General features: G+C 49.4%; 4 protein-coding genes across 7 annotated transcripts; 3 read left to right on the forward strand and 1 right to left on the reverse strand.

Annotated features, from left to right (window-relative positions):
* Window positions 1–404: 404 nt before the first annotated feature.
* On the reverse strand, window positions 405–3,371 carry gal3st3 (galactose-3-O-sulfotransferase 3). Of its 2 annotated transcripts, none has more exons than XM_061287956.1 (3): window positions 3,261–3,371; window positions 2,470–2,572; window positions 405–2,382 (listed from the first exon to the last, which is right to left on the reverse strand). In XM_061287956.1, the coding sequence occupies exons 2-3, from the start codon at window positions 2,553–2,555 to the stop codon at window positions 1,248–1,250; spliced, it is 1,221 nt and encodes a 406-aa protein (XP_061143940.1). In that variant the 5' UTR covers window positions 2,556–2,572; window positions 3,261–3,371; the 3' UTR covers window positions 405–1,247. The 2 variants fall into 2 exon arrangements, with proteins under 2 accessions (XP_061143940.1, XP_061143949.1); XM_061287965.1 differs by lacking the exon at window positions 3,261–3,371 and adding an exon at window positions 2,810–3,013.
* Window positions 3,372–3,818: 447 nt separating this feature from the next.
* Window positions 3,819–6,184, forward strand: LOC133160269 (copper chaperone for superoxide dismutase-like). Of its 3 annotated transcripts, none has more exons than XM_061287972.1 (8): window positions 3,819–4,038; window positions 4,123–4,195; window positions 4,786–4,926; window positions 4,991–5,168; window positions 5,242–5,302; window positions 5,543–5,620; window positions 5,693–5,796; window positions 5,879–6,184. In XM_061287972.1, the coding sequence occupies exons 2-8, from the start codon at window positions 4,141–4,143 to the stop codon at window positions 6,009–6,011; spliced, it is 750 nt and encodes a 249-aa protein (XP_061143956.1). In that variant the 5' UTR covers window positions 3,819–4,038; window positions 4,123–4,140; the 3' UTR covers window positions 6,012–6,184. The 3 variants fall into 3 exon arrangements, with proteins under 3 accessions (XP_061143956.1, XP_061143955.1, XP_061143954.1); XM_061287971.1 differs by having other exon boundaries at window positions 3,819–4,034; XM_061287970.1 differs by having other exon boundaries at window positions 3,825–4,011.
* A 1,045-nt stretch (window positions 6,185–7,229) lies between these two features.
* rbm14b (RNA binding motif protein 14b) lies at window positions 7,230–14,512 on the forward strand. The gene is made up of 4 exons (XM_061274068.1): window positions 7,230–7,328; window positions 8,547–8,899; window positions 9,493–10,480; window positions 11,934–14,512. Exons 2-4 carry the CDS (start codon window positions 8,551–8,553, stop codon window positions 12,196–12,198), a joined length of 1,602 nt encoding a protein of 533 aa, XP_061130052.1. The 5' UTR covers window positions 7,230–7,328; window positions 8,547–8,550; the 3' UTR covers window positions 12,199–14,512.
* Window positions 14,513–17,118: 2,606 nt separating this feature from the next.
* On the forward strand, window positions 17,119–24,545 carry LOC133151218 (alpha-actinin-3). Its single transcript, XM_061274057.1, has 21 exons — window positions 17,119–17,352; window positions 18,684–18,798; window positions 18,880–18,999; window positions 19,074–19,160; window positions 19,250–19,337; window positions 19,419–19,497; window positions 20,106–20,187; window positions 20,264–20,349; window positions 20,423–20,515; window positions 20,590–20,820; window positions 20,892–21,039; window positions 21,102–21,252; window positions 21,335–21,443; window positions 21,512–21,652; window positions 21,742–21,924; window positions 21,995–22,129; window positions 22,207–22,386; window positions 22,461–22,607; window positions 22,667–22,732; window positions 22,798–22,956; window positions 24,007–24,545. Exons 1-21 carry the CDS (start codon window positions 17,230–17,232, stop codon window positions 24,163–24,165), a joined length of 2,682 nt encoding a protein of 893 aa, XP_061130041.1. The 5' UTR covers window positions 17,119–17,229; the 3' UTR covers window positions 24,166–24,545.
* Window positions 24,546–25,758: the final 1,213 nt, after the last annotated feature.

Below are 25,758 nucleotides of genomic sequence, written 5' to 3' on the forward strand. Positions count from 1 at the left end.
AGTAGACTCCTGGAAGCCCAAATGGAGCTCAGGCGTGGTCACGAAAACGCCGTGCTGTTCGGCGCGTCATTGCACCGGAAATTGCACTTTGTCGCACGTCAGCGCGCTATTTGCGTCCCAAAGCGTTGCAGGTTCAAGTGGGTGGGTGTGGGTGGGGGCCATTTTTTTTTTTTTTTTTTTGCTTTGGCCACAGGGGCGCGCCGCCCACTGCATTTTGAGCACTCACGAGTTCAGCCTGGCCGTGTGGCAAAGTTTCATGGCGGTGTGTGTGCGTCACACACAACTTGACGTAACGGGGTGGAAAGATTTGGAAAAAGAATCCAAGTGGGGATTTTCTTTTTAAATAAATAAGCGACCATTTCATGTATCGCAATAAACAAAATCATTTTTATAAATAAGGCTGGATAAAAATGAGACGTCTGGTAGAATTTCTTTTTATTTTATCATCACATTTTGTCGGTTGAATTGTGTGAGTTGTCAACGTTCATCTTGTATTCCAAATCAATAACTTGAACTTTATCCAAAAGTGTCATTGTGCTTTACACGCACGCGCGCACGCACGTCATCATCACAAAGCTCAACCTTCTCGTTGTCGACTAAACCTGAGAAATAAAGCAGCCGGTTGAGATCCAAAGTATGACAAAGTATGTTCACAGCTTCTTGTTTTGGGCTTTTGTGTTCCACCTGTGGGAGGTCACGTGATGGCTGCTGGACTGGAGTGATGACGTCACGCAGGATGATCGCAGCAGAGTGAATTGACGAGTCGACAAAATCATTCTAGTGTGGCAATTGACGGGAAAATGTATCACGTGTCCTTCACTTGAAGATGCTTCCATGGTCTGTTTCAATACTTCACATAAAACCGGCTGAGATGTGAAGCCCATCAAATCTTTTCATTTTTCGATTTGAAACTCAAATGTCTTCAGTGGACATCAAGGAATTGACCTTGCCGTTCCAATACTTTTGGATAGGAACGTGTGTGTGTATTTATGTAAAAATCGCTGCACTTTTTCCATCCCTAGTTGTCATAGCAACTAAAGTGTAGGCAGAAACTTGGTTTCCTTCTCCTGAGACGTGTGAGAGTCCCAGTCTCCTTCTCGGTCTCGCGTCCCTCCCCCTTGCCGCAAGAGGCCACTCGGACCTCGTGAGGACGTCGGGGTGGAGGCTCCGGCGAATTCAGGTTCAGCGGGGAAGAGCTCCCGGTTGGACGCGTCGGGGGGGGCTTCTCAAATCGAATCGATGTCACGTCATTGAACTGAGAGACTAGTTGGAGAACAGTGCTGGTGGTTCTGGCAGTAGCGAAGGGATTGGGAGCGCAGCAGAATCTTGGTATACTGGATCTCGGGCATGATGAGCTTCAGGCAGAGGTCCTGCGTGGAGCCGGAGAGCCCGCCGCTCAGGTTGGCGGGGAGGTTGTAGCCCAGGATGCCCACTTTGGCGTTGGGCTGCCAGGGCCGTAGGTCCTTGTTCTGGATCTTGCCCGCTAAACTGGGCAGAGGCCGGCGTCCACCGAAGCAGCTCCGCAGCAACTTCTCTTGGGCGGCGTGCAGGAGGCGGACCTCCCGCTCCACGCAGGCCGAACCCAAAGCCGACAGCCGGCGCCACAGCGAGGCGTTGAAGTGATCGTACAGGTGCGCGTCGATCCAATTCCACCTGCGGATTTTGTCGGCGAGGTCCGGGGTCAGGCGGCGCTTGGAGCTGGCCACGCGCATGTTGAGCTTGACGTAGACCAGGTCGTCCAGGTCCCAGGAGAGGAGGTGACGCAGGAGAACCAGCGACTGGTCAAAGTACTCGGCGATCATCACCAGGGAGAAGACTCGTTCCACTTGGGCCGTGAAGGAACGCGCGTACGCCGCATCCGTGGCGGGGCGGTCCTTGTCGCCGCCCAGGTCGTGAGTGAGCGTGTTCCGGGCGAAATGGGAGCGCTTATCTTGCGGGCGGTAGTAGCGCAGTGGATGCTCCAGGAAGACGTCCAGCGAGCCCCCGGGGACGCTCCTGAAGGCCTGAGCGTGCTGGCCGTAGTAGCTAAAGAGCGATTCGAACATGGCCGCCGGCTCCCTCAGGATGGTGACGTAACGCGCGTCGGCGGGCATGAGGCGGCGCACCTCGGCGCCGTTGAAGCGCATGTGGCTGCTGATGATGTTGGGCGGAAGCGTGTGCGGGTGGACCCAATGAGCGCTGAAGGCCTTGGGGTAATTGAAGGTGTGGCAGTATTGCGCTTTGGGCAGCGCCACGCTCAGCCCGTTGCGTTCGGCGAAGCGGAACAGGATGTTCTGCACCGTGCTGCCCGCCGTCTTGTGAGTCTTCAGGAAGGCCACGTTGGTCCGCTTGGCCTTCGGGCCCGCCGCTCGACGGAAGCACGGGCCGAGGTCAAAACGGGTCCTGGAGGCGGGAAAGTAGGCGGGGCCGTGAACAAACAAAAGTGAATATGGGTCGTGTGCCCCGCCCCCCCCTCGTCGGCTCGCTCACCATCTCCGATCGGCGCCGTAGTACATCAGCAGAGTCACCAGAGCGACAGCGACGAGGGCCAGGAAGACCTTCCGTGACGTCCTCATGCTCTGCGCCGCTTCCACTGCGACGATGGCAAGTGAGATTTAATTTAGGGTTAAAGATTTCTCTTCCTATTTCAATCTCAGCTGTTTCCTTGGACCAAAATTGGCGTCGTTCAACTTTGGTTTAGCAGGAAAGTACGTTTGATTCGTCGGTAGGAATCCCTAAAACGTATATTTTTTTATTTGTTTGTTTATTAAACTTTAGGTACCAAGCTACTAAACTGTCTGAGGCTGCAAAATAAAATGACAACACTCACAAGGATCACACACACACACACACACACACACACACACACACACACTATTCGGCCATGTTCCTGACGTCACGGTTTCACTCAGACAGCAGAGGTGACGACTCTCCAGTCCGGTCCGGTCAAGGCTTGAGCCGGCACAAATCGTGTTCTGTTCTTCATCCCAGGAGAAAAAAAGAAAAGAAAAAAAAAAGCCTACATGATGGCGTTCCTGAACCAGGGCTTAATCTCCTACATGGACCTTTTTAATCTGCCGGACATGACAAGAATTCTGGATGTGGCCCAAATGTCACTAAAGCCCTCGCCCATCTGGACTCATCTAACGTGCCCTCCCAAATGACATGGAACGTGATGGAGAAGCAAAAAAAATAAAAAAGACAGCCTCTCTCGCAACGTGCCGCAACATTGACCGAACTTTATTGCAGGTTCTAGCGGAAAAACAACAACCGACTCCCACCTTTCTCATCGTCCCGATTCCCCCGCGGCTGGACCGCTGTTTTCACTTCCCGTCGACTGGATGCTGAAGGGAGCCGTCACCCAGCCTTTGCCCATCCCACACGTACCTCCCCCCGCCGCGGGCCCACCCTCCTCCTGCTCCTCCTCCTTCTCCTAATAACCCGGAAAAAGAAGCCGAAAGCTATTTCCCCCTTTTGTGAGTTGCTGTGGCGCGTCAACGACATCAGGTGGCAGTGAGGACATTTGACAAGGTGAAGACCTCACCAATATGGCGGCGGCGGTTTGACGTCTTTAAGCCCCCCCCCAATATGGCGGCGGTGGTTAGACGTCTTTAAGCCCTCCTCAATATGGCGGCGGCGGTTAGACGTCTTTAAGCCCTCACCAATATGGCGGCGGCGGTTTGACGTCTTTAAGCCCCCCCCAATACGGCGGCGGCGGTTAGACGTCTTTAAGCCCTCCTCAATATGGCGGCGGCGGTTAGACGTCTTTAAGCCCTTACCAATATGGCGGCGGCGGTTTGACGTCTTTAAGCCCCCCCCAATATGGCGGCGGCGGTTAGACGTCTTTAAGCCCTCCTCAATATGGCGGCGGTGGTTAGACGTCTTTAAGCCCTCACCAACATGGCGGCGCGCGCCCCCTGATATCTTCCGCTTATGAAAGCAGAAAATAGCTCCTATTTGATGTTATCTCGATTATTGAATGCCTTCAGCGGCCAACACGGAGACGCCATGGACGCGCATAAACCAGCAAAGGTTTGACAAGCACACATTTTATCGTCAGTAAGCGTTGAACATGTATACATTTAATAGCGAGCCGGTTAGCCACGCCGCTAAAAACATAGCATTTGTTTCTTTGGTGTGTAGCTGGAGTTTGCGGTGCAGATGACGTGCGATGGCTGTCGTGATCAAGTTAAAGCTGCTCTGGAACACCGAACAGGTTAGAGAGCTACTTTTATGTACATCCTATGATTTTATATCGGTGGTTGTCAAACTTCCCCCACTAGTGGTAAATAGACAAACTTTGGACTTTTGGAAATAAATAAATAAATAAATAAATAAATAAATAAATAAATAAATAAATAAATAAATAAAAACTCTTGCAAAAAACGAAAACACTTGCAAGGAGCATGCAGCAGATGTTTACACTGAACTAACCGCCATGGGAAACATGCCAAGAGTTCTGCCTGTGACTCATTTACGAGTCACGGGTTTAGTTATTTACATCCTCGTTTATTGGCTCAGTGGCAGAGAGGTCGCCTCAGAGGTCAGAGGTTGCGGCTTCAATTCTTGGCCCCTGTGACCACGTCAAAGGGTCCTCGGGTGGCCCCTGATGCCGCGCCGTCAGTAGGCGAATGAGGAGCTTAGTGGGAAGTAGCTGGAAAAGTGCTATAGAATAGATCTTTATCTTCATTGTCACACAATAGACAAGTGAAAGGTGTTCCTATTCCTAATTTCCAATAAAACACATTTTTGTAAAAGTTCCCTAGACCCAAAAAGTTTGAGAAGCTTGACTTTTGCCCTTGTCAGGCATCCACTCCGTCAGCGTGGATGTCGGCGAAGGACGCGTCCTAGTGGAGACATCCCTGAGCAGTGGCGAGGTGCAGGCCTTGATTGAAAGCACCCATCGTCAGGCTGTGCTTAAGGGCATGGGGAACGTAGAGGACCAAGGTGCCCCATACACACACGTAATCAAAAATGGAGCCCCTGGTTACTCATGGTGCGGCTTTGACAGATCTGGGCGCCGCTGTGGCAATGCTAGCCGGCCATGAGGGGCGGGTCCAGGGAGTGGTGCGTTTTCTGCAGCTGTCCGAGGAGCGCTGCCTGATCGACGGCACCATAGATGGCTTGGAGCCCGGCGCCCACGGCCTCCACGTACACGCGCTCGGCGACCTCACCGACGACTGCCTCAGGTGTGTGAGGGGTCTTCACGCTACCTTGACAAATCCAGCCCGACTGATGTTGTTGACGCTCGTCTGTGTGCAGCTGTGGCGAGCACTACAACCCGTTTGGAAGACCCCACGGCGGTCCACAAGATGCTGAGCGGGTACGATGTCGGGATTTTGAATTATTTCATAGAAGGTACGAATTAAATGGGCGAGCTCCGTTGATAAGAAAGAAGCACCTGTGGTTAAAGCCAAACTCTGGCAGCGTTTGGACTTTCTGGGCTTGGATCTGACCCCTGTGAGGATTTTCTTGGACCGGGCATGACTATGTGCTTGTGTCAGTGGTGTTTCTAAAGGTGCAGTGCGAAAAGGGCTCAATCAAGTTTGTTGTCATCGTGCAGCATGTTGGGGATCTTGGAAATATTCTGGCCGGACCTGATGGCAGAGCGTCGTTCAGACTGGAGGACAGTCAGCTGAAGGTATCACACACACACACACACACACGTATAATATTGGGAGCTCTCTGTAAAGGTGTGGGTGACCCGTTGCAGGTCTGGGACGTGATCGGACGGTCTCTGGTGGTGGATTCTGGGCCTGACGACCTGGGCCTCGGTGGCCACCCGCTCTCCAAAATGACAGGAAACTCGGGCGCCAGGTAGGGTGGCGACGTGGCGCGGGGCCCTTGCGCCAAATTCTCCAACCGACTCTCGTCTTCTTCCTCGCCGGCTCGTGGGCAGGCTAGCGTGCGGGATCATCGCCAGGTCGGCCGGCCTTTTCCAGAACCCTAAGCAGGTGTGCGCCTGTGACGGGCTCACGCTGTGGGAGGAGCGAGGGCGGCCCATCGCCGGCAAAGGGCGGAGCAACCTTTGACGGAAGACCACCCCGAACACGCGCAAGCCCATAGAAAACGTCCCAATGATTTCTTTTTCAAGTTCTACTGAAAGTCGAAATGTACAGTCATGTTGAAAGTTCTGATGGACCAAGTTGATTGTAGGTAAGGTAAAAAAAATAATTATTTTAATTATAAAGTTTGCCTGAAGCTAGTTCAGTGACTGCTGTTTTTTTTTCCCTAATATGGACTACCAACAATTTTGTCTTCCAATCCCGCCCAGGGTCTTCAGAATCACTTGTCACTTTTGTTTAACTGACACTTTGTAAAATCTATTATTTGTTAGCATTTACTTTTATGGGCGTTGCCCCTAAATCCAGGCCGCCATAACTAATTGTCATAACCTGATGCTGGCACCAATGAAATATTTCGTAAATATTATATCATGACAATCTGGCAGTCAAAGTAAAACTAAGGTGGTAGAGTTCGCGGGTTTGATTCCCAGCCCTCGTGGCTATGTTGAAGGCTGCTGAAGATACTGCTGCAGTAGCTGAACCACTGTATAGTACCTTATTTTCCGGACTATAAGGCGCACCGGATTATAAAGCGCACCTTCAATGAATGGCCCATTTTAAGACTTTGTCCTTATATAAGGCGCACCGGACTATGAGGCGCACCATTAATGCATCATGTCAGATTTTTAATCCAAATCAAATCATTCTCCATTTTATCATTTCTATTTCAACTTCAGGCGCAACAAATTAATTTATAATCACAAAATAATGATCCGTAGTCGTTTTGATTCATGATTCATAGTCTTCAGCAGGCCACTAATGCTTGATTTCATGACACAATGCTTCGGGCCAGTTTAGATTTAGGAATTTAGTCCATATATAAGGCGCACCGGACTATAAAGCGCACTGTTGGCTTTTGAGAAAACTTTAGGTTTTTAGGTGCGCCTTATAGTCCGGAAAATACGGTATTTATTTATCCATCCATTTTCTGAACCCCTGTTCCTCACGACTGATGCGGGTTATTTATTTATTCATTGATATATTTAATTGTTTCCAACAACAACTATATTGGAAATAAACGGTCTTCCCCTGAGAAGGCTTTAAAAAACGACAATAAACTTGATTCAATTGAGCTAGCGGGCTGCCGTGGACGCGCGTCCACCCCCCCCTAACAATCCACAGACGTGCGCGCACCGACGTGGACGCGCGTCCACCACTTTAACAATACACCGACGTGCGCGCGCGCGCCCCCTCCCCTCCCCTCCCCCTTGAATGCCGCCGGGTAGCCAGGCGGAAGCTGCCGCGACCATTTTGAAAAAGAGGAGCAGCGACAGCAGCGCCAAGGTAAGATGGTCGATTGGAGCAATTCTTTTGTCTCCCGTACGACGATTTCCTGATTATTGGATCGGTACCAAAAGCGCCAGGTCAACTTATGTCGGCGCAGGCTGCTGTTTTCTTTGGGTTCTTCCCATTAGCCCGCTCGACGTGCCTGTATAAAACACACGCGAGCCGTCTCATTTGTGTGCCGTGTTTCTATTCGATTTTCCCACGGCGTGTTCGGGTTTTTGCTTTTGTTGTTGTTTTTATCTCCCCACCATTCCGTCCGTGTCCTCGGGCTATGCACGCTTTTGTGCCCCGACACCGGCTAATTGTTGCCGTATATCGGCCGTTTGGTTGCTAACTCGAGTCTGCGTCGACGCTAGTGTGATGAGTCAGCGTGCGGTGACGTCACCAGCACGCCGCTCTGATCGGCCTGTGAAGAAACTGATGGACGCTGTCCAGTCTCTTTGTTGTGGTGCTACTTTGTGGCTAGCGGCAGGAGAGTTGCTCTCCTTTGCATGAGCCAAGACCAAACCGATCATTAAACCGCGGTGGAGCACTTTGAAGGTCTTCCCTAGTTGGGCGACATGGCCGAAAGAGGCCTCAGGACGAGAAAGCTGCTATGGCTTTAGCCAGCACTAAATGAGATCAAAACAAAAGACCTTCCATCTAAAATCGCGACTGTTTCTAACTTTATAACCACCTGAAGTCAACACTACACCTCATTTTCCATGTGTCACTCAGCACTTGTTGCATCCTCCATCGGGGAGCCCCAATAGTGACCTCGCAGACAATGGGCAGTTAATAGCGATCAATTCTTTTTGTGCTTGCTTTTGTCTGCAGTTCATGGAAATGGTTCTTCTGTGAAAGCCATTTTTCTATTTGACGCAAAGCTAGACATCACAGCTGCGAGAATCATTTTCTTTTGTGAGATAGTTGTACAGCTGTCCATTTTTTCTTCTAAAGGAACGTATGGTTATTGTTGGGCAGAAACCTGTGTGCACTTTTTTTTTCTTCCACAAATCTATTGCTCAGCCCTCTTGTGGTTTTGTTAGTTTTTTCCAAATGTCTCCAAAGGCGAGCATCCAGACAATTCTCTGCTCAATGTGCCGTGATTGTCTGCAAAAGCAGCTGATGCGGGCCCAGTTGTCTCCAGCGCCAAACTGAGCCGAGTGTCACGTTCCGCCGGCCGGCTTTGACTGACAGATGGCGCCGAATGAACCCTTCCCTCCCTTTGTGCAGGACCATGGACAAGGGGCACACAGTGAAGCTCTTTGTGGGCAACCTAGCGCTGGACGCCACCCAGGAGGAGCTGTCGTCCATCTTCGAGCCGTACGGCCACGTGGTGAGCTGCAGCGTGCTGCGACAGTTCGCCTTCGTGCACCTGCAGGGCGAGGGCGCCGCCGAGCGCGCCATCCGAGAGCTGAACGGCCGCGAGTTCCGCGGGCGCAACCTGGTGGTGGAGGAGTCGCGGGGGCGTCCGCTGCACTCCACCAAAGTCTTTGTGGGCAACCTGAGTGGCATGTGCACCACCGAGGACCTCCAGCAGCTCTTTCAGACTTTTGGCAAAGTTCTGGAATGCGACAAAGTCAAAGGTGAGCCAATACCTGACACCTGACTGACGGCGTGTTGACTGAAGGTCCGATGTCATGAATGAAACTGGCTCTTCTTGGAATAGTTGATGTTGTCAGTCTGCTTTCAAATTTCAGGCCAAACCTAGTGTGCCGCCATCTAGTGGCCTACACTGTCATGACACCCCAAATAATTCGCCTGTATGCGGCGGTCCAATTTCATGAACGAAACTGGCTCGGCGGATCTCCAAATAATTGGTCTTCTTTCAAATTTTGCGTCAAACCCAGTGTGCCGCCATCTATTGGCCGAGGGTGTAACGACACCCAATATAATTGGGTGCGCGATATTAACAGTAATTCCAATGAATTCCGTGAATAATCAACTTTGTAGACCCAGATGAGCACAAAATCTGCTTTTTTTAGTTCAACTCTGTTTTTGCCGTCCATGTCGAAGTTCTCTAAGCGCTGACATTGCATTTTGTCAATTCCTGGTTTCTTCTTCCAACAATTGGGCGAATTTGCCAACGCTCCATCGCACGTGAGTCTTAGTTAGCGCTCGGGGAGTTAGCCGCCGTTCCGATTGCCGTCCCTGACAGCCGGGCCTTCCTCTTCCCTAGGCTACGCCTTTGTGCACATGGAGAACAAGGAAGACGCGCTGCAGGCCATCGAGGCGCTCCACGGCACCTCCTTCAAGGGCCGCCCGCTTTCGGTGGAGCTCTCCAAAGTACAGCCCAGCAAGCAGACCCCCACCGGCAAGATCCCGTGCGTCAACTGCGGCAAGCAGGGCCACTACGCCGGCGAGTGTCCCGTGGGCAAGCCCACCCTGGAGCAGTACCAAAGTCAGGCGGCCGTCTTGGCCGCCGCCGCCGCGGCCGCCGCCGGCCTGCCCCTCCAAGTGCAGCAGAGCGTGCACAACTCGGTGTACAACACGTCCACCTTTGATCCCACGTACGCCGCCCTCACCGGGATCACCACGGGCACCCGCACCGACGGCAACCCCGTCAACCCGGCCGTCTACGGCGCCCTGGCCAGTCAGGTGTACGGCGCCAACGTGGCCAATCAGCTGTACGGCTCGGTGGCCAACCAGGCCGCGCTGACGTCGGGGGCCGCTCAGGTTTACAGCTCGGTGGCCCCCAACCTCTACGGCCAGGTGGCGGCCAATGCCGCCTCGGCTTACACCACGCCCGTTTACACGCCGGGCATGGCCAACCCCATCTACCTAACGGCGGCGCCGGGGCTGGAAATGCAGTCGGCGGCGGTCAACCCCGCCTACACGGTGGCGCCGGCGATATCGCCCGCCTACGCTCACATCACCGCCATGGGCGCCGCCGACCCCACCACGGCCATCTTCGAAGCGGCCAGACAGGCCCATTATTTCGCTCAAGGCCAGCAAGTGATGGCCGAGCAGCAGGCGGCGGTGGCGGCGGCCAAGTCCAGCGAACGGGACCGCAGCCCGCTCCGACGGACTGCTCCCCTCCTGCCGGACCCCATCATGAAGCCTTTCATTTACCAGCGCTCCAAACCGCGGCGCTCCCTGCTCCCGACACCCGCCGGCCGCGCCGCAGAGGAGGCGGCGTCAGAGGCGACTGAGGACCACGTGGCAAGGTAGGACGTCGTCCGCCCGCCCGCCGACCGCCCGACCGACCGCCACGTCTTCGTTTGCCTGCGTGTTGCTCATCCAGACGCTTTCATTTGGCAAATCCCCCAAAATGAGAAGGTGACTGATTATTTTTATTCATTTTTTTTCTTAAACCCCAACACAAAAACAATTGTTCCCAAATGTAGTCTCAGATCCAAAAACAGGATTAAAAAAAAAAAAAAGAAAAGGCCACAGGATGAGTTGGCCAGTTTGGTGAGAAGCTCCAGATCGGGATCAATCTATCGATCAGGGACGTGTCCACCCAAGATGAGCTCTTAGCGCAGTCAGAACCGCTTTGGCACCCGACTGGCCTAAATGATGTAAACACCGCATCACTACTCCCTCCCAAATTCGACGTGGACATTGTTTGGCTATTCCAATTTGATTCTTTGCAGTCTTGTCTCCCTCCCAAAAGCCTCAAGACTGTCAACTAGCTTACTGTTTTTATTTGATCTTGTTCTACATATGTTGTACTGTTGAGAAAACAAAATGTTTTCATATTTTTCTATGTTGAGCGTTTTCATTTTGTCTCCAAAAAAAACAAAAAAAAAAACTTCATATGTTTAATAAAATGTTGAACTACTCTCTAGTTTCTTTAGTTGTCAGTACAGATGATAAAATTGGCTCTTTAAAAAAAAAAAAAAAAAAAAAAAAGGATAATTGCGATTGGACGTAATGAAAAAAAAAATAATCGTAATTTTTTAATTCCCCCCCTCATGACGGCCTGGTTCTGTCTCTGCCACTGTATCGTGTCTCTCTCTCGGGCTTTTGCTTTTAAAGCCGGAGGGAACGCCAACGAGACAGGGACAGCTACTAAACTCAAATTTAGGAGGTTACTGCGCCGCTCGCAAGGTCCGCTGCTGAGCGGCCAGAACATTTTGTTCACTCCTGCTCCTAATACGGAGAGGTTAAAAAAAAAAAAAGTGGCGACCTGGAGTGAGCCATGACATTGGTAAGTACTGCTTGTTTACAGCTGCTGACGTAAGAACGGAACCAGCATGAGAAAACGCCCGAGCCTCGGCACGCATTACGTTGCTACCCCGCCGTCAAAACGTTATTCCCAAAATATGAAAGACCGACGGCGATTTGCCGGATGGACAGATCCTACCAATGGAAAGAAAGCAAAGAGCCCCAGAACAAGGAAGTTAATGGTGAAGCCCCAAGTTGAGCAACGTGGCTGAAGAGGACACCAGAAGCCATGGGACAAGAACCAGACTGGAATTTGACAAACCGTACTTGTCGTGAAAGGCGACGTTCTAACCAACTGGCAATTTTTTTTTTCTTCTTTTCAGCGGCCAAATAATCAGTCACTTTTGATTTTTGGGATGAGAGGAAGGAACGGCCGGCCGGCGGGGCGGGGCGGGCGCTCAGGCGAGCCGGCCGTGTTTGTAACGCTGTTCCTGTTGCCGCCCCGTGCAGATACTATGCTGACTACTACCAGCAGTTGCAGCAGTACCCTCACTTCCAGTACGCCTACCCCTCCCCCGGGGCCGTCACCGCCATCTCGGCCATGTCCGGCCAGCCCGTGGCGGCGGCGCTGGAAGCCCTCAGGCCAGTGGTCCCCGCCGCAGCCATTGCTACGCCCAGGGTGTATGAGCCGCCGTTGCCGCCGACCACGCGCAAGGAGTCCATCCTCCGCCGCCCCGAACTCTCCCTTCACACGCCTGAGCCCCCCTTCCGATAGTTTCTCCCCCACCCCCACCCTTCCTTTGCGGGCTGTTTTTGGGGTCCGATGGGCGGGGCGATTAACCTGCTTGGCCAGCCGTCGTCACGCGGTGCAGCCCCTCCCCCACCTGTCGGCCACCTTCCGCTCTTGCCGTGCCAGTCGCCGAGACCACGCGCCCGCCGCTCTCGGCAAAGTTTGCGACGTTGAGCTTTTTCCCAACTCGCCGGCTGAACTTGATTTGACCTCGAAAGTTTGGGTTTCAAAATGGAGCGTTATTTGCAACTGGCCAAGACCGTCCCAAAAAGACTTTCACGAGGTCCAATGAAGCGCAGCCGCAACGCGTACATTCGAGGCCTGCCCTGAAACGTCACCCGAAAGCTCAACGTAGCCAATTTTGCGAGAGGTGACCTTTGACCTTTTTCCTTCTTGTGCCAGTAGCGAGCCGCCTGCGCGACTCGCCTTCAAAGTCCGTTTATGGACCGCTCACCATTCTTCTGCGTGTGTTCGAGCGATGTCGGAGGGAGGGAGGGGGGGGCGGAGTCTTAGTTGCCTTATATGAATTAGCTCAGCCAAGATGAACATTGCGACGGCGAGCCGTACTTCAACTTTTGTGTTTCTCCCCCAACACGCCTGCTGTGTTTTTTTTTTTGTTTTTTTGTCAAGTTTTTTTTTGTTTTTTTGGGGAACAGCAGCCCACCTCCTCCTCTCCGTTATTCTTAAGTGTCGTCTTTTTGTTTGTTACTGCCGTGCATGTCGACTTGTGGCACCCCGCCACTTTTGACATACCCCGTTGGGGGCGGGGCTTCACGTTCATTTTCACACACGGGTGATACGAGATTTTGTGACTCCAGCGATCCTTTTTTTTTTTTTTTGCAAAATGAACCTTTTGACAGCTGCGCATAGACACGCACCACAATCGCCCTACTGCCTTGCTGCCCCCCCCCCCTTTCTGGTGGTCACAGTGTAATGTCGAATTTGGTGTCCACTTTTTTTTGTGTCTTGTTTTATCGAGGGCATGCTCGCTCGGATTGACACGTGTATCCAAACTTGAATAAACCTTCTCTGGACGTTTAGTGCTGACTAAAGGAACACAAAGCTTGGGCCCATGTGCGCTTGGTCTTCTTCTTCCTTCTGCGCCTCGTCTTCTTCATGCAGGGTGGGTGGGTGGGTGGGGTTTTCGCCACGGTGTGTTTGTGTGTTGACTGTGCATGACGCCACCGGCCCGCCATGTCCGCCCACCCCGCACTAACTGTGTCAACTGAATTAGGTCACCTGGATGGCGGCGCGGATGACTTTTTAGCGTGACGTCAAGTCGCCACCAAGGTAAACCAACCGAGCTTTTGCCCCCCCCCCCCCCCCCCTCCATCTCCCTTTGCCTTGTCCCCGAGACTGCCCCAACCATCACCACAAACACACACACACACTTCCTCCCGCCCTCCCCCCTTTTCTGGGGGCAGGCTGAAACCCACCTCCAGTCTCAGCCGCTGCCTCGTTTTGCAACAATGGACACACCGAGCCGCTCGTTCCCCTGGCCGAAAGCCGATGCCGTTCCGCCGCATTCGCCGCCCTCGCACCCCCCCCCCTTCACCCCCACACTTCCAGCCGCCGTTTACACACCGCCCTTTTTTTTTTCCCGCCGCCACCGCCGCCGCCCCCCCACCCCCCCGGATGGGAATGCCGACTCAGCTCTGCCAGATCCTCGCGCTGCCTTGTACCTTGTTGCCGTTGAGGGAATGTGGACCAAAGATGTGAGTGAGTGAGTGAGTGAGTGAGTGAGTGAGTGAGTGAGTGAGTGAGTGAGTGAGTGAGTGAGTGAGTGAGTGAAAGAGTGAGTGAAAGAGTGAGTGAAAGAGTGAGTGAGTGAGTGAAAGAGTGAGTGAGTGAGTGAAAGAGTGAAAGAGTGAGTGAAAGAGTGAGTGAAAGAGGGAGTGAAAGAGCGAGCGAGCGAGTGAAAGAGCGAGCGAGCGAGTGAAAGAGCGAGCGAGCGAGTGAAAGAGCGAGCGAGCGAGTGAAAGAGCGAGCGAGCGAGTGAAAGAGCGAGCGAGCGAGCGCCAAGTGCATCATCCAGGTAGAGTGAACCCCTGTTCAGCGTGGCAGGCAAATCTCAAAATACCATGTCGAGATTCGTTCGAGTGGGCACGACACTAATAATCGATTTAGAATCCGATGATGTGCCATCATTGGAACCGGAGGGGTTTTTTTTGTGTGTGTTATCGCGAGTCCACTTGTTACTTCTCAAACGAGTGTGTGTGATGGCATCTGTACAAAAAAAAAAAAAAGAATTCCTTCTTTTCAATTCCCTACAAATCTTTTCGAAACGGGACCATAACACGGACGTTTTAGGTAGGCCGCCGCCATAGCTGTTGTCTATCGATGCTCTATGCAAGATAGGTACTTTATTCATCCCAAGAGGAAATATATTTATACATATGTGTGTATGTGTATCTCATAGCCTATTTCCATATGTGTAAATAAATGTTTATATATATATATACGTGTATATTATATATGTATATATGTGTATATATACGTGTATATATGTATATTATATATGTATATATACGTGTATATATGTATATTATATATGTATATAGGTATATTATATATGTGTATATATACGTGTATATTATATATGTATATATGTATATATACGTGTATATATGTATATTATATATGTATATATACGTGTATATATGTATATTATATATGTATATATGTATATTATATATGTATATAGGTATATTATATATGTATATATATATGTATATTAAATATGTATATATATTATACATATGTATATTATGTACGTATATATATATACATGTATATATGTATATATATTAAATATGTATATATATTATACATATGTATATTAAATATGTATATATATTATACATATGTATATTATGTACGTATGTATATATGTATATATATATTATACATATGTATATTAAATATGTATATATATATTATACATATGTATATTATATATGTATATATATTATACATATGTATATTATATATGTATATATATTATACATATGTATATTAAATATGTATATATATATTATACATATGTATATTATATATGTATATATATTATACATATGTATATTATATATGTATATATATTATACATATGTATATTATATATGTATATATATTATACATATGTATATTATACATGTATATATATTATACATATGTATATTATACATGTATATATATTATATACATATGTATATTATACATGTATATATATTATATACATATGTATATTATACATGTATATATATTATATACATATGTATATTATACATGTATATATATTATATACATATGTATATTATACATGTATATATATTATATACATATGTATATTATACATGTATATATATTATATACATATGTATATTATACATGTATATATATTATATACATGTATATATTATACATGTATATATATTATACATGTATATATTATACATGTATATATATTATACATGTATATATTATACATGTATATATATTATACATGTATATATTATACATGTATATATATTATACATGTATATATATTATACATGTATATATATTATACATGTATATATATTACACATGTATATATTATACATGTATATATTATACATGTATATATATTACACATGTATATATTATACATGTATATATATTATACATGTATATAGATTATACATGTATATATTATACATGTATATAGATTATACATGTATATATTATATATGTATATAGATTATACATGTATATATTATATATGTATATAGATTATACATATATATTATATATGTATATATAAAGAGAATTTTCAAGTGCTCATTTTAAAAGCAATATTTTCAAGCAAACCTTCCAATAATCAAGGTTTTATTACTCAAATAGCGTGAGGTATGCCATGGACGTGTGGTCATTATAAAGCGTAAAACAACTGCTAGCAGCAAGAGGTAAAAACTGAGCTTCACTCGCAGAATGCCTCCATCTTGCACATCCTCCAGTAAAATGCCATTCAGACTTATCTGTGTGGTGTCCAAAAGTCCAATCTAGCAGGAGCTGGGATATAAGCGGGGGTTCACTGTACGGTAAAAAAATGCTTGGCTACCTTGCTGTGCGCGTGGCGGGACCACCCGCAGCTTATCAACAATCTCCCGAGTTCTTCCAGGATGCTTGCGGACCTTTGCAAGATGGTCGGCCGCCCTCTCAAGGTGAGTATCGGTGACGCCTTTCCAATTTGGGGGCATCACTCGTTTCTTTTTAACGTATGTCTCATTTCTCCTGTTTAATTCTGTGTAAAATATATCTCCACAAATGGATGCAATAGCGCAAATCAAACTTGTTTTAAGAGACTACTGCGCTTCTTGACCAGTATGTGTAACCACGGCGACAGGACTGGCTTGTGTTTGACACTTTGACATGTGTTACGTCTAAGAAAGGAATCAATAAAAGAGTCCAATGAACAGAACGCCGTCTCCTGTGTCTTTCATAGCGCCTCCTCTCACTTTAGGATTGTTGCTGGGCTTGGAGAGACCAGAAAATAGATTTGGACTTGGAAAGATTGAAAAATGCATCATTTCTATTTAGTATGTCAACGTCAAACAGCCGCTATAAATATTGGAACCGTCGGCTTGAATATTTTGAGCCAACCGTCTTTAGCTTTCTGACAATCCAAAATATCGCCGCAATCCGAGTCTCCCAAACACATTTACAAAGTAGCCGAGGCCATTAGCATATTAGCGTAGCGCTTGGCGGCAGAAGCCCGCCTGATTCCCGGTGGGCTGATGACCACTTCCGTTCCCTGACTGGGGGCTTCATTAGCAGCAACAGGTGCACATGGGGGCAGGGAGGGGGGGCGAGAGGGGCGTGCACTTCTACTCCCCGCCCCCCCCCTGCACCTTTTTGGGCCCTGACACTCAGCCCCCCGGCGGACGGCAGTCAGTCGGTCAGAGTGGAGCACGGCGTGAGCCCCCCAGGACGAGAGCTCGTGTCCCCCCTCTTGTTGATCTCTTTTCAGCCGCCGCCATGACGACCCTGGAGAGCCACATGACGTACACCATCCACCAGGAGCAGACCTACATGACCCAGGAGGATGACTGGGACCGCGACCTGTTGCTCGACCCTGCCTGGGAGAAACAGCAGAGGAAGGTACACACCTCTACCTTCAGTGTGTGTGTCTTTGTGAGAGTGTGTGTATGCATTCACGCACATGTGTGTGTAAGACTTTTTCAAATTCCTTTTTTCTTCAAACGTGTTCTTTTGCTTGGCACTCCTGGCGCCAAGCCTTGGCCGTGAGGATATTTTTGGCCTTGGAACTTTCTCAGTGTTGTCTTTCACTTGCTCCCACCTCCCCCCCCCACACACAACCAATTCCACGACCCCCCCCCCCGCCTTGCTAGGAGCGTCTAAATATAATCACGCCTTCAGCCTCTGTCAACCTAAAACGACTCCACTTTTGTTTCTCGTGATGTCATGGCTAATTACCGCATCATTGTAATTTGTGACATCACCGATACTGGATTCAAGCAGCGGCCTTCCAATTAGCGCACCTGCAACCTGCTCCCGACTCAAACGCGGCATCCATGACGTCACGGCGAGGCGAGGAGGGGGCGGGGCTTGGTTGCTGCAGACCAGATTAGCCAAAGTGGCTAAAAGACACCGGCAGATGGTTTGGCTTCCTCCTAAAAATACTCCCTCATCATCGTCCAAATGTACCCGCCCACCGCCGACTCCACGCCTCCCCTTCATCCAGCGCCGTCCAGACGTTGTGAAGGAATGAACGCAAAGCGAAGTTCCCGGCCACATTTGTTTGCTTTGGTTTTGCAGCCCCCCTCCCCTCAAGTGACATAAACATCAGGGAGGGGGCCTGATGCTGCCGAAGTGACCTCATAACAAGACTTGAGAAAAGCAACAGGTGTGACCCCGTTAGGGTGGGGGCGGGTGACTTCATACGACGTTTAGCAATTAGCATGCTAGCAGGGGGTGTTTGCGGCCCCCTCGTCATCCTCCCCGATCCATTCCTTCCCCTTAGAGCTTGCCTCAGGAATCTCGCCTTCTCAGCTGTCTGATGGTGTCCCATAGCGCTCCGATTTAGCCTCCATGCACCTTGAGCTACCGCACACACACACACACACATTTTGGCCTAGTGGTCTGAGAGGGCTGCATTAGGAGTCTGTCTAAATTTGGTCATGCGTAGCAAAAGGAGCCCCGCACCTGCCAGGGCTGCCCCCCCTTTGAATGCAAACCAGTGACCTCAATCGGGTGTCGTGTGACCCCAAAGAAAATCCAAAACGGGCCGAGCGTTTGACGTGCCTTTGTCACTTACGACATTGTGGACCAAAAAAAAGTGCACTCCACCTCACGGCTGCTCTTATTGCGCAACCATTCTCAAGTGGTGGCCGCCCGGTCGGCAAACGACGACGACATTTTCGGATTGGCGCCTTAATGGCGAATGTCCTACTATATTTTGTGTGTGTCAGACTTTCACAGCCTGGTGTAACTCCCACCTGAGGAAAGCCGGCACACAGATCGAGAACATTGAGGAGGATTTCAGGAATGGCCTCAAGTTGATGTTGCTCCTGGAGGTCATATCAGGTAGGGCGTCCGCCAGCGCGTGAAGTGAAGCTCGGGCCTCGGCTGACTTTGCCTGTGCCGGCCCGACCGCCCGCGTGCCAGGCGAGAGGCTTCCCAAGCCAGACAAAGGAAAGATGCGTTTCCACAAGATCGCCAACGTGAACAAAGCTCTGGACTTCATCTGCAGCAAAGGCGTGAAGCTGGTGTCCATCGGCGCAGAGGGTGAGCGGGCCGACGGGGCGCCGGCGCCGACCCCGCCGGACTTGGGAATGAGACTCGTGTGTGCTGTCTCACAGAAATCGTTGACGGCAACGCAAAGATGACCCTCGGTATGATCTGGACCATCATCTTGCGCTTCGCCATCCAGGACATCTCTGTTGAAGGTGTGTTACCCTCCGAAAAGCCCGTCTTCTCACGCCATCATGGTCGGAACGGGCCTGGAAATGGGCGTGGCCTTTTTGTGTGGCTGCAGAGACGTCCGCCAAGGAGGGTCTGCTGCTGTGGTGTCAGAGGAAGACGGCTCCCTACAGGAACGTCAACGTGCAGAACTTCCACATCAGGTGACTTGGCGAGTCCAAATGAAGAAGTGCGCCCCCGTTTTCCCGTCTTTACGGTTTCCTCCTGCTCTTGCGCTTTCTCAGTTGGAAGGACGGCCTGGCTCTGTGCGCCCTCATCCACAGACACAGACCCGACCTCATTGACTACTCCAAACTGAGAAAGGTGACTTTCCTTCTTTCCTTCTTTCCTTCTTTCCTTCTTTCCTTCCTAGTTCCCTATCCTTCCTTCCGTCCTTTCTTCCTTCTGTCCTATCCCCCTTCCTTTCTATCTTCCTTCCTTCCTTCCTTCCTACCTTCCTACCTTCCTACCTTCCTTCCTCCCTTCCTGCCTTTCGTCCTTCCTTCCTTCCTTCCTTCCTTCCTTCCTTCCTTCCTTCCTTCCTTCCTTCCTTCCTTCCTTCCTTCCTTCCTTTCTATCTTCCTTCCTTTCTATCTTCCCTTCCTTTCTATCTTCCTTCCTTTCTATCTTCCTTCCTTTCTATCCCTTCCTTCCTTCCTTCCTTCCTTCCTTCCTTCCTTCCTTCCTTCCTTCCTTCCTTTCTATCCTCCTTCCTTCCTTTCTATCTTCCTTCCTTCCTTTCTATCTTCCTTCCTTCCTTTCTATCTTCCTTCCTTCCTTCCTTTCGTCCTTCCTTCCTTCTGTCCTTCCATCCTTCCTCCCTCCCTCCCTACCTCCCTCCCTCCCTGCGGAGCTCCTCCGTCCAGGACAGGACAGTGGAAGCGTCTCTCCTGCCGGTCAGGTTGTCACGATGCCCGTTTTCTCGCCCGTAGGACGATCCCATTGGCAATCTGAACACAGCCTTCGAAGTGGCTGAGAAGTTCCTGGACATCCCAAAGATGTTGGACGCCGAAGGTGAGCTTGACATGTCATTTTTTCATTTCAAACATTTTGCAAAGGCGGCCAGCATGACCATCGATGTGGCCTTCAGACATTGTCAACACACCCAAACCGGACGAGAAGGCCATCATGACCTACGTGTCCTGCTTCTACCACGCCTTCGCCGGTGCCGAGCAGGTACGCTCCGCGGGTGGCGCCCTCGCGGCTACCTGCCACGTCTGACTCCGCCCATCCGCGCTCTGATTGTCAGGCCGAGACGGCCGCCAACCGTATCTGCAAAGTCCTGGCGGTCAACCAGGAGAACGAGAAGCTGATGGAGGAGTACGAGAAATTGGCCAGCGAGGTCAGAAGCGCCCGGCCGCATCCTTGCTTGCTTTTGGTGCCGGGCTGTGGTCCCAAGCAAAATGTCTGGCGCAGCTTCTGGAGTGGATCCGCCGCACCATCCCTTGGCTGGAGAACCGCGTGGCCGAGCACGCCATGCGCGCCATGCAGCAGAAGCTGGAGGACTTCCGCGACTACCGCCGTGTGCACAAACCGCCGCGAGTGCAGGAGAAGTGTCAGCTGGAGATCAACTTCAACACCCTGCAGACCAAGCTGAGGCTCAGCAACAGACCCGCCTTCATGCCCTCCGAGGGCAAGATGGTGTCGGTAAGCGGCGCCGCCGCCGAACGACGTGAGCCATCCGCTCGTCAACGCTCGGCGGCGTCTCCGTCCCGCAGGACATTGCCAACGCCTGGAAGGGTCTGGAGCAGGTGGAGAAGGGCTACGAGGAGTGGCTCCTCACAGAGATCCGCCGCCTGGAGAGGCTGGACCACCTGGCCGAGAAGTTTAAGCAGAAGTGCACCATGCACGAATCGTGGACCGCAGGTCGGTGCGCGTCCGGCGACGGCGTATTTGCCGAGGTGGTTCCAATCTCGGGCCCCTTTCAGGTAAGGAGGAACTGCTCTCCAAGAAGGACTACGAATCCGCCAATCTGATGGAGATCCGAGCGCTGATGAGGAAGCACGAGGCCTTTGAGAGTGACCTCGCCGCTCACCAGGATCGCGTGGAGCAGATCGCCGCCATCGCGCAGGAGCTCAAGTAAGACGAAGGCGTCCCGTCCCGTCCCGTCGGAGGTTGAACTTTGGCCGTTCACGCTGGCGTTCTCCATCCCACGCTCCAGCGAGCTGGACTACCACGACGCCGCCACCGTCAACGCCCGTTGTCAGGCTATCTGTGACCAGTGGGACAACCTGGGCACTCTGACCCAGAAGAGGCGGGACGCCCTGGAGGTACCGCAACATCTCCCTCGCTCCAGGTGGCCGCCGTCTTTCGTAACCCCGACGGTGCCTCTCCGCAGCGCGTGGAGAAGCTGTGGGAGACCATCGACCAACTGTACCTGGAGTTCGCCAAGAGGGCGGCGCCCTTCAACAACTGGATGGATGGAGCCATGGAGGATCTGCAGGACATGTTCATCGTCCACAGCATCGAGGAGATCCAGGTGCCCAAACACTCCAGTAAAGGCCCTGCCGAGAGGTCTGGGTTCTCCATCTTCTCGCTCCCTCTGCTCCTCCGTGTCCGCCTCTGCAGAGTCTGATCACCGCCCACGACCAGTTCAAGGCCACGCTGCCCGAGGCCGACAAGGAGCGCATGGCCACGCTGGGCATCCACACGGAGATCCTGAAGATCGCTCAGACGTACGGAATCAAGCTGTCGGGCATCAACCCGTACACCAACCTGTCACAGCAGGACATCAGCACCAAGTGGGACACGGTGAGTTCGGCGGGCGGGCGCTCGCTCGCTCATCCATTTGTGACGTGGCGTGATGTCCGTCGGTGCCCAGGTGAAGCACCTGGTGCCCCTCAGAGACCAAATGCTGCAAGAAGAAGTGGCCCGACAGCAGGCCAACGAGCGGCTCAGGCGCCAGTTTGCCGCCCAGGCCAACATCATCGGACCTTGGATACAAACCAAGATGGAGGTAAGGCTTCTGGCTGGCGCTCGAGTCAAGTCCGCTCAAAACTTTGATTCTCCGAAACCTTCGTCGCTCCCGCGCAGGAGATCAGCCACGTGTCCGCGGACATCGCCGGCTCTCTGGAGGATCAGATGAACAGTCTCAAGCAGTACGAGCAGAACATCATCAACTACAAGTCCAACATTGACAAGCTGGAAGGCGACCACCAGCTGAGCCAAGAGTCGCTCATCTTTGACAACAAGCACACCAACTACACTATGGAGGTAACGTGGCCGAGCCGAGCGGGTTTTTCAAATTCTTCTTCTTCTCCGCTGAGTTCCCTCGGGATGCTCCGCAGCACATCCGCGTTGGCTGGGAGCAGCTGCTCACCACCATCGCCAGAACCATCAACGAGGTGGAGAACCAGATCCTGACCCGCGACGCCAAGGGCATCAGCCAGGAGCAGCTCAACGAGTTCAGAGCCTCCTTCAACCACTTTGACAGGGTGAGCGAGGCCTCGACGGGCGCCAGCGAGATTCCGTAGCTCACCCTTTGTCTCCGTAGAAGAGAAACGGCATGATGGACCCCGACGACTTCCGCGCCTGCCTCATCTCCATGGGCTACGACCTGGTGAGTCTCGACCGCTACGCTGGACTTTGGACTTGGACTTGCTCAATGCTTTCCGTGCGTCACAGGGAGAGGTGGAGTTTGCCCGCATCATGACCCTGGTGGACCCCAACAACACCGGCGTGGTCACCTTCCAGGCTTTCATCGACTTCATGACCCGAGAAACGGCCGAAACCGACACCGCCGAGCAAGTCATGGCCTCCTTCAAGATTCTGGCTTCAGACAAGGTAGGCCCGCGGTTAGGATTTTTCAGGCTGGTTGTCAGCGTGCTCTGAAAAAAAATGGCCTCACTAACAAAATACTGTTTGCGGTTCATTTCTTTGACTGCAGTACCAACTTCCCACCACTAGAGGTGCTATAGTCGCGAGTAGTCCAGTGGCTTTTTATGTCGGCGGGGCTTTATTTTGACAGTGGATTTAGTCAATATTTTGCCCCCAGCCTTAGATTTGAATTTCAATCATTAAGAAATGATCAGTTTTATCTAGCTTTTTTTTTAATATATATATAAATAACCCTTGATTTATTTTTTATTTTTTGGGCTGGAACTTTTTGCCCCCAGCCTTAAATTTAAATTTCAGTCATTAATCAATGACCAGTTTTATCTAGTTTTTTTTTATATACATACATAACCCTTGATTTTTTTTGGGGGGGGCTGGAACTTTTTTGCCCCCAGCCTTAAATTTAAATTTCAGTCATTAATGAATGACCAGTTTTATCTAGCCATTTTTTAAATATATATATAACCCATGATTTTTTTATTTACATTTTTATATATATATATAAAAATGTAAATAAAAAAATCATATATATATATATATATATATAAAATGTAAATAAAAAAGCTCCCTCGCTAAGCTAAATTTTTTTATTTACATTTTTATATATATATATGAAAATGTAAATAAAAAAAATCATATATATATATAAAATGTAAATAAAAAAATCATATATATATATATATATATATATATATATATATATATATATATATATATAAAATGTAAATAAAAAAAATCATATATATATATATATATATATATATATATATATATATATATATATATATATATATATATATATATATATATATATATATATATATATATATAACCTTGATTATTTAAAATTTCACAAATTTTGCAATTGACCAATTGAGTCGGGCAACCCGAGATTGGTCATTTCAGAATGCCGAAAATGACCAGTCGCCAACGCAACGTTAGCAGTCATGATATCCAGCCAAGGACTTTGAATTTTTTCTTCCTCCCCATCCAACTCAGAACTACATCACGGTGGAAGAGCTCCGCCGCGAGCTTCCGCCGGAGCAGGCCGAGTACTGCATCAGCCGCATGACGCGCTACGTCAGCTCCGACAGTCCCACCGGCGCGCTGGACTACATCTCCTTCTCCAGCGCTCTGTACGGCGAGAGTGACCTGTAAGGCCCGCCAGGAGGCTTGGCCACTCCTGCAACTCGTGTTTGTTCTACTTGTGCAGCCCCTTATTTATACACACACATGCATAGACACACACACGCACACACAAACACACAACGCTGCACAGTGGGTCTGGAGGAGGGAACATAGCAGTGATGTCATCAGAAGAAAAGCATTGTGGGTAGCTACAGGTGTAAATAAAGCGGCACAGGGAAGGATGAGAAGTTTTTGTTTTTCCCACCGGGAGTCTTAATGAGATGCGGCAGGAAGGTTTCTGATGGGCTGATGTGACCTTTGGTTGTGCTCCCTCCTCCCCCCCCCGAAATCGACACCAAAGCTTTTGGAAATGACAAAACTTGAAATAAAAAAAACTTGTCACATTTGAACCGTTGCCGCACAGCAGCATGGCTGTCTAATTTGCTCCGTGTTTTTTTGACTTATTTGCTAATGAGTATAGAATGCTCACGTAAAATGAGTTTCATTTCTCTTCCGGAGCTGTACTTTAATTATCTCGCTTGAGTTTGGGTCATCTGATTTTAAAAAAAAAAAAAAAAAGAACATTTTAAATATTCATTTACCGTTTTTTTTCATGTATAATGCGCAAAATTTAACTAATTTATCGTCCTAAAATCTGGGGTACGTATTATACATGGGTACAGGCTTTTTTCCAGCATCAACATGCCAATTTTAGGGTGCGTATTATACATGGGGGCGCATTATACATGGAAAAAAACGGTATTTTGTTTAGAAAATGAGTACTTATTGGTCAATTTAAAAAAATATATTTTTCAGAGCAATTGTTGTCAAAAAACATTTTCTAAAATTTTTTTTTTTTCCACCTCATCTGCAATTAACCCAGTGCTTCTCAATTATTTTCTGTTACGCCCCCCCCTAGCAAGAAGAAAACTACCGTTTTTTTCCGTGTATAGTGCGCAAAATTTTACTAATTTATTGTCCTAAAATCCGGGGTGCGCATTATACATGGGTACAAAAAAAAAAAAAAAAAAATTTTTTTTTTTTAAATTTTTTTTTTTTTTCTTTTTTTAAGTCCCAATGATCGTCACACACGCAGGGAGGCAATGGGTCCCATTTTTATAGTCTTTGGTATGGTCTTAACTAGGCTGGATGTAATTTTTTTTGTTGGCGTTGATTTCTCCGACTGCCCGTAAACGCACCACCGCGCTTCGTGCGCGCACGGGACAGCAAACGAGCAGGTGATCGAGCAAGCGTCTGATACGAGAGCATTGCGGTCGCATGGAGCGTGTTTGAAGTGAACAGCAGAGAAGAAAGGAACAAGGCAAAGTGTTGTGAAATAAAATGCACAGAACGGATGCGCAAGACACGTCAGCTATATAAAGAGCGAGAGTTGTTTTCTTCCTATTAGTTTCAATTCACAGTTTAATTAGCAGTTTCAATCAGCAAATAACAAAATGCGTATTACAGGTAATATTTTATTTCACAACACTTTGCCTTGTTCCTTTGGTCTCTGCTGTTCATCCTAAAACACAAAGGCGCTCTTTAAGCAATGCGACAGTGAGCGCCCGGCGCGCTGCGGTTGCGCGACCGCACCAAATTAAGCTCCCTGCGCAGTGCGCACTG

This window comes from Syngnathus typhle, linkage group LG1, assembly GCF_033458585.1.
Source record: "Syngnathus typhle isolate RoL2023-S1 ecotype Sweden linkage group LG1, RoL_Styp_1.0, whole genome shotgun sequence".
NCBI lineage: Eukaryota > Metazoa > Chordata > Actinopteri > Syngnathiformes > Syngnathidae > Syngnathus > Syngnathus typhle.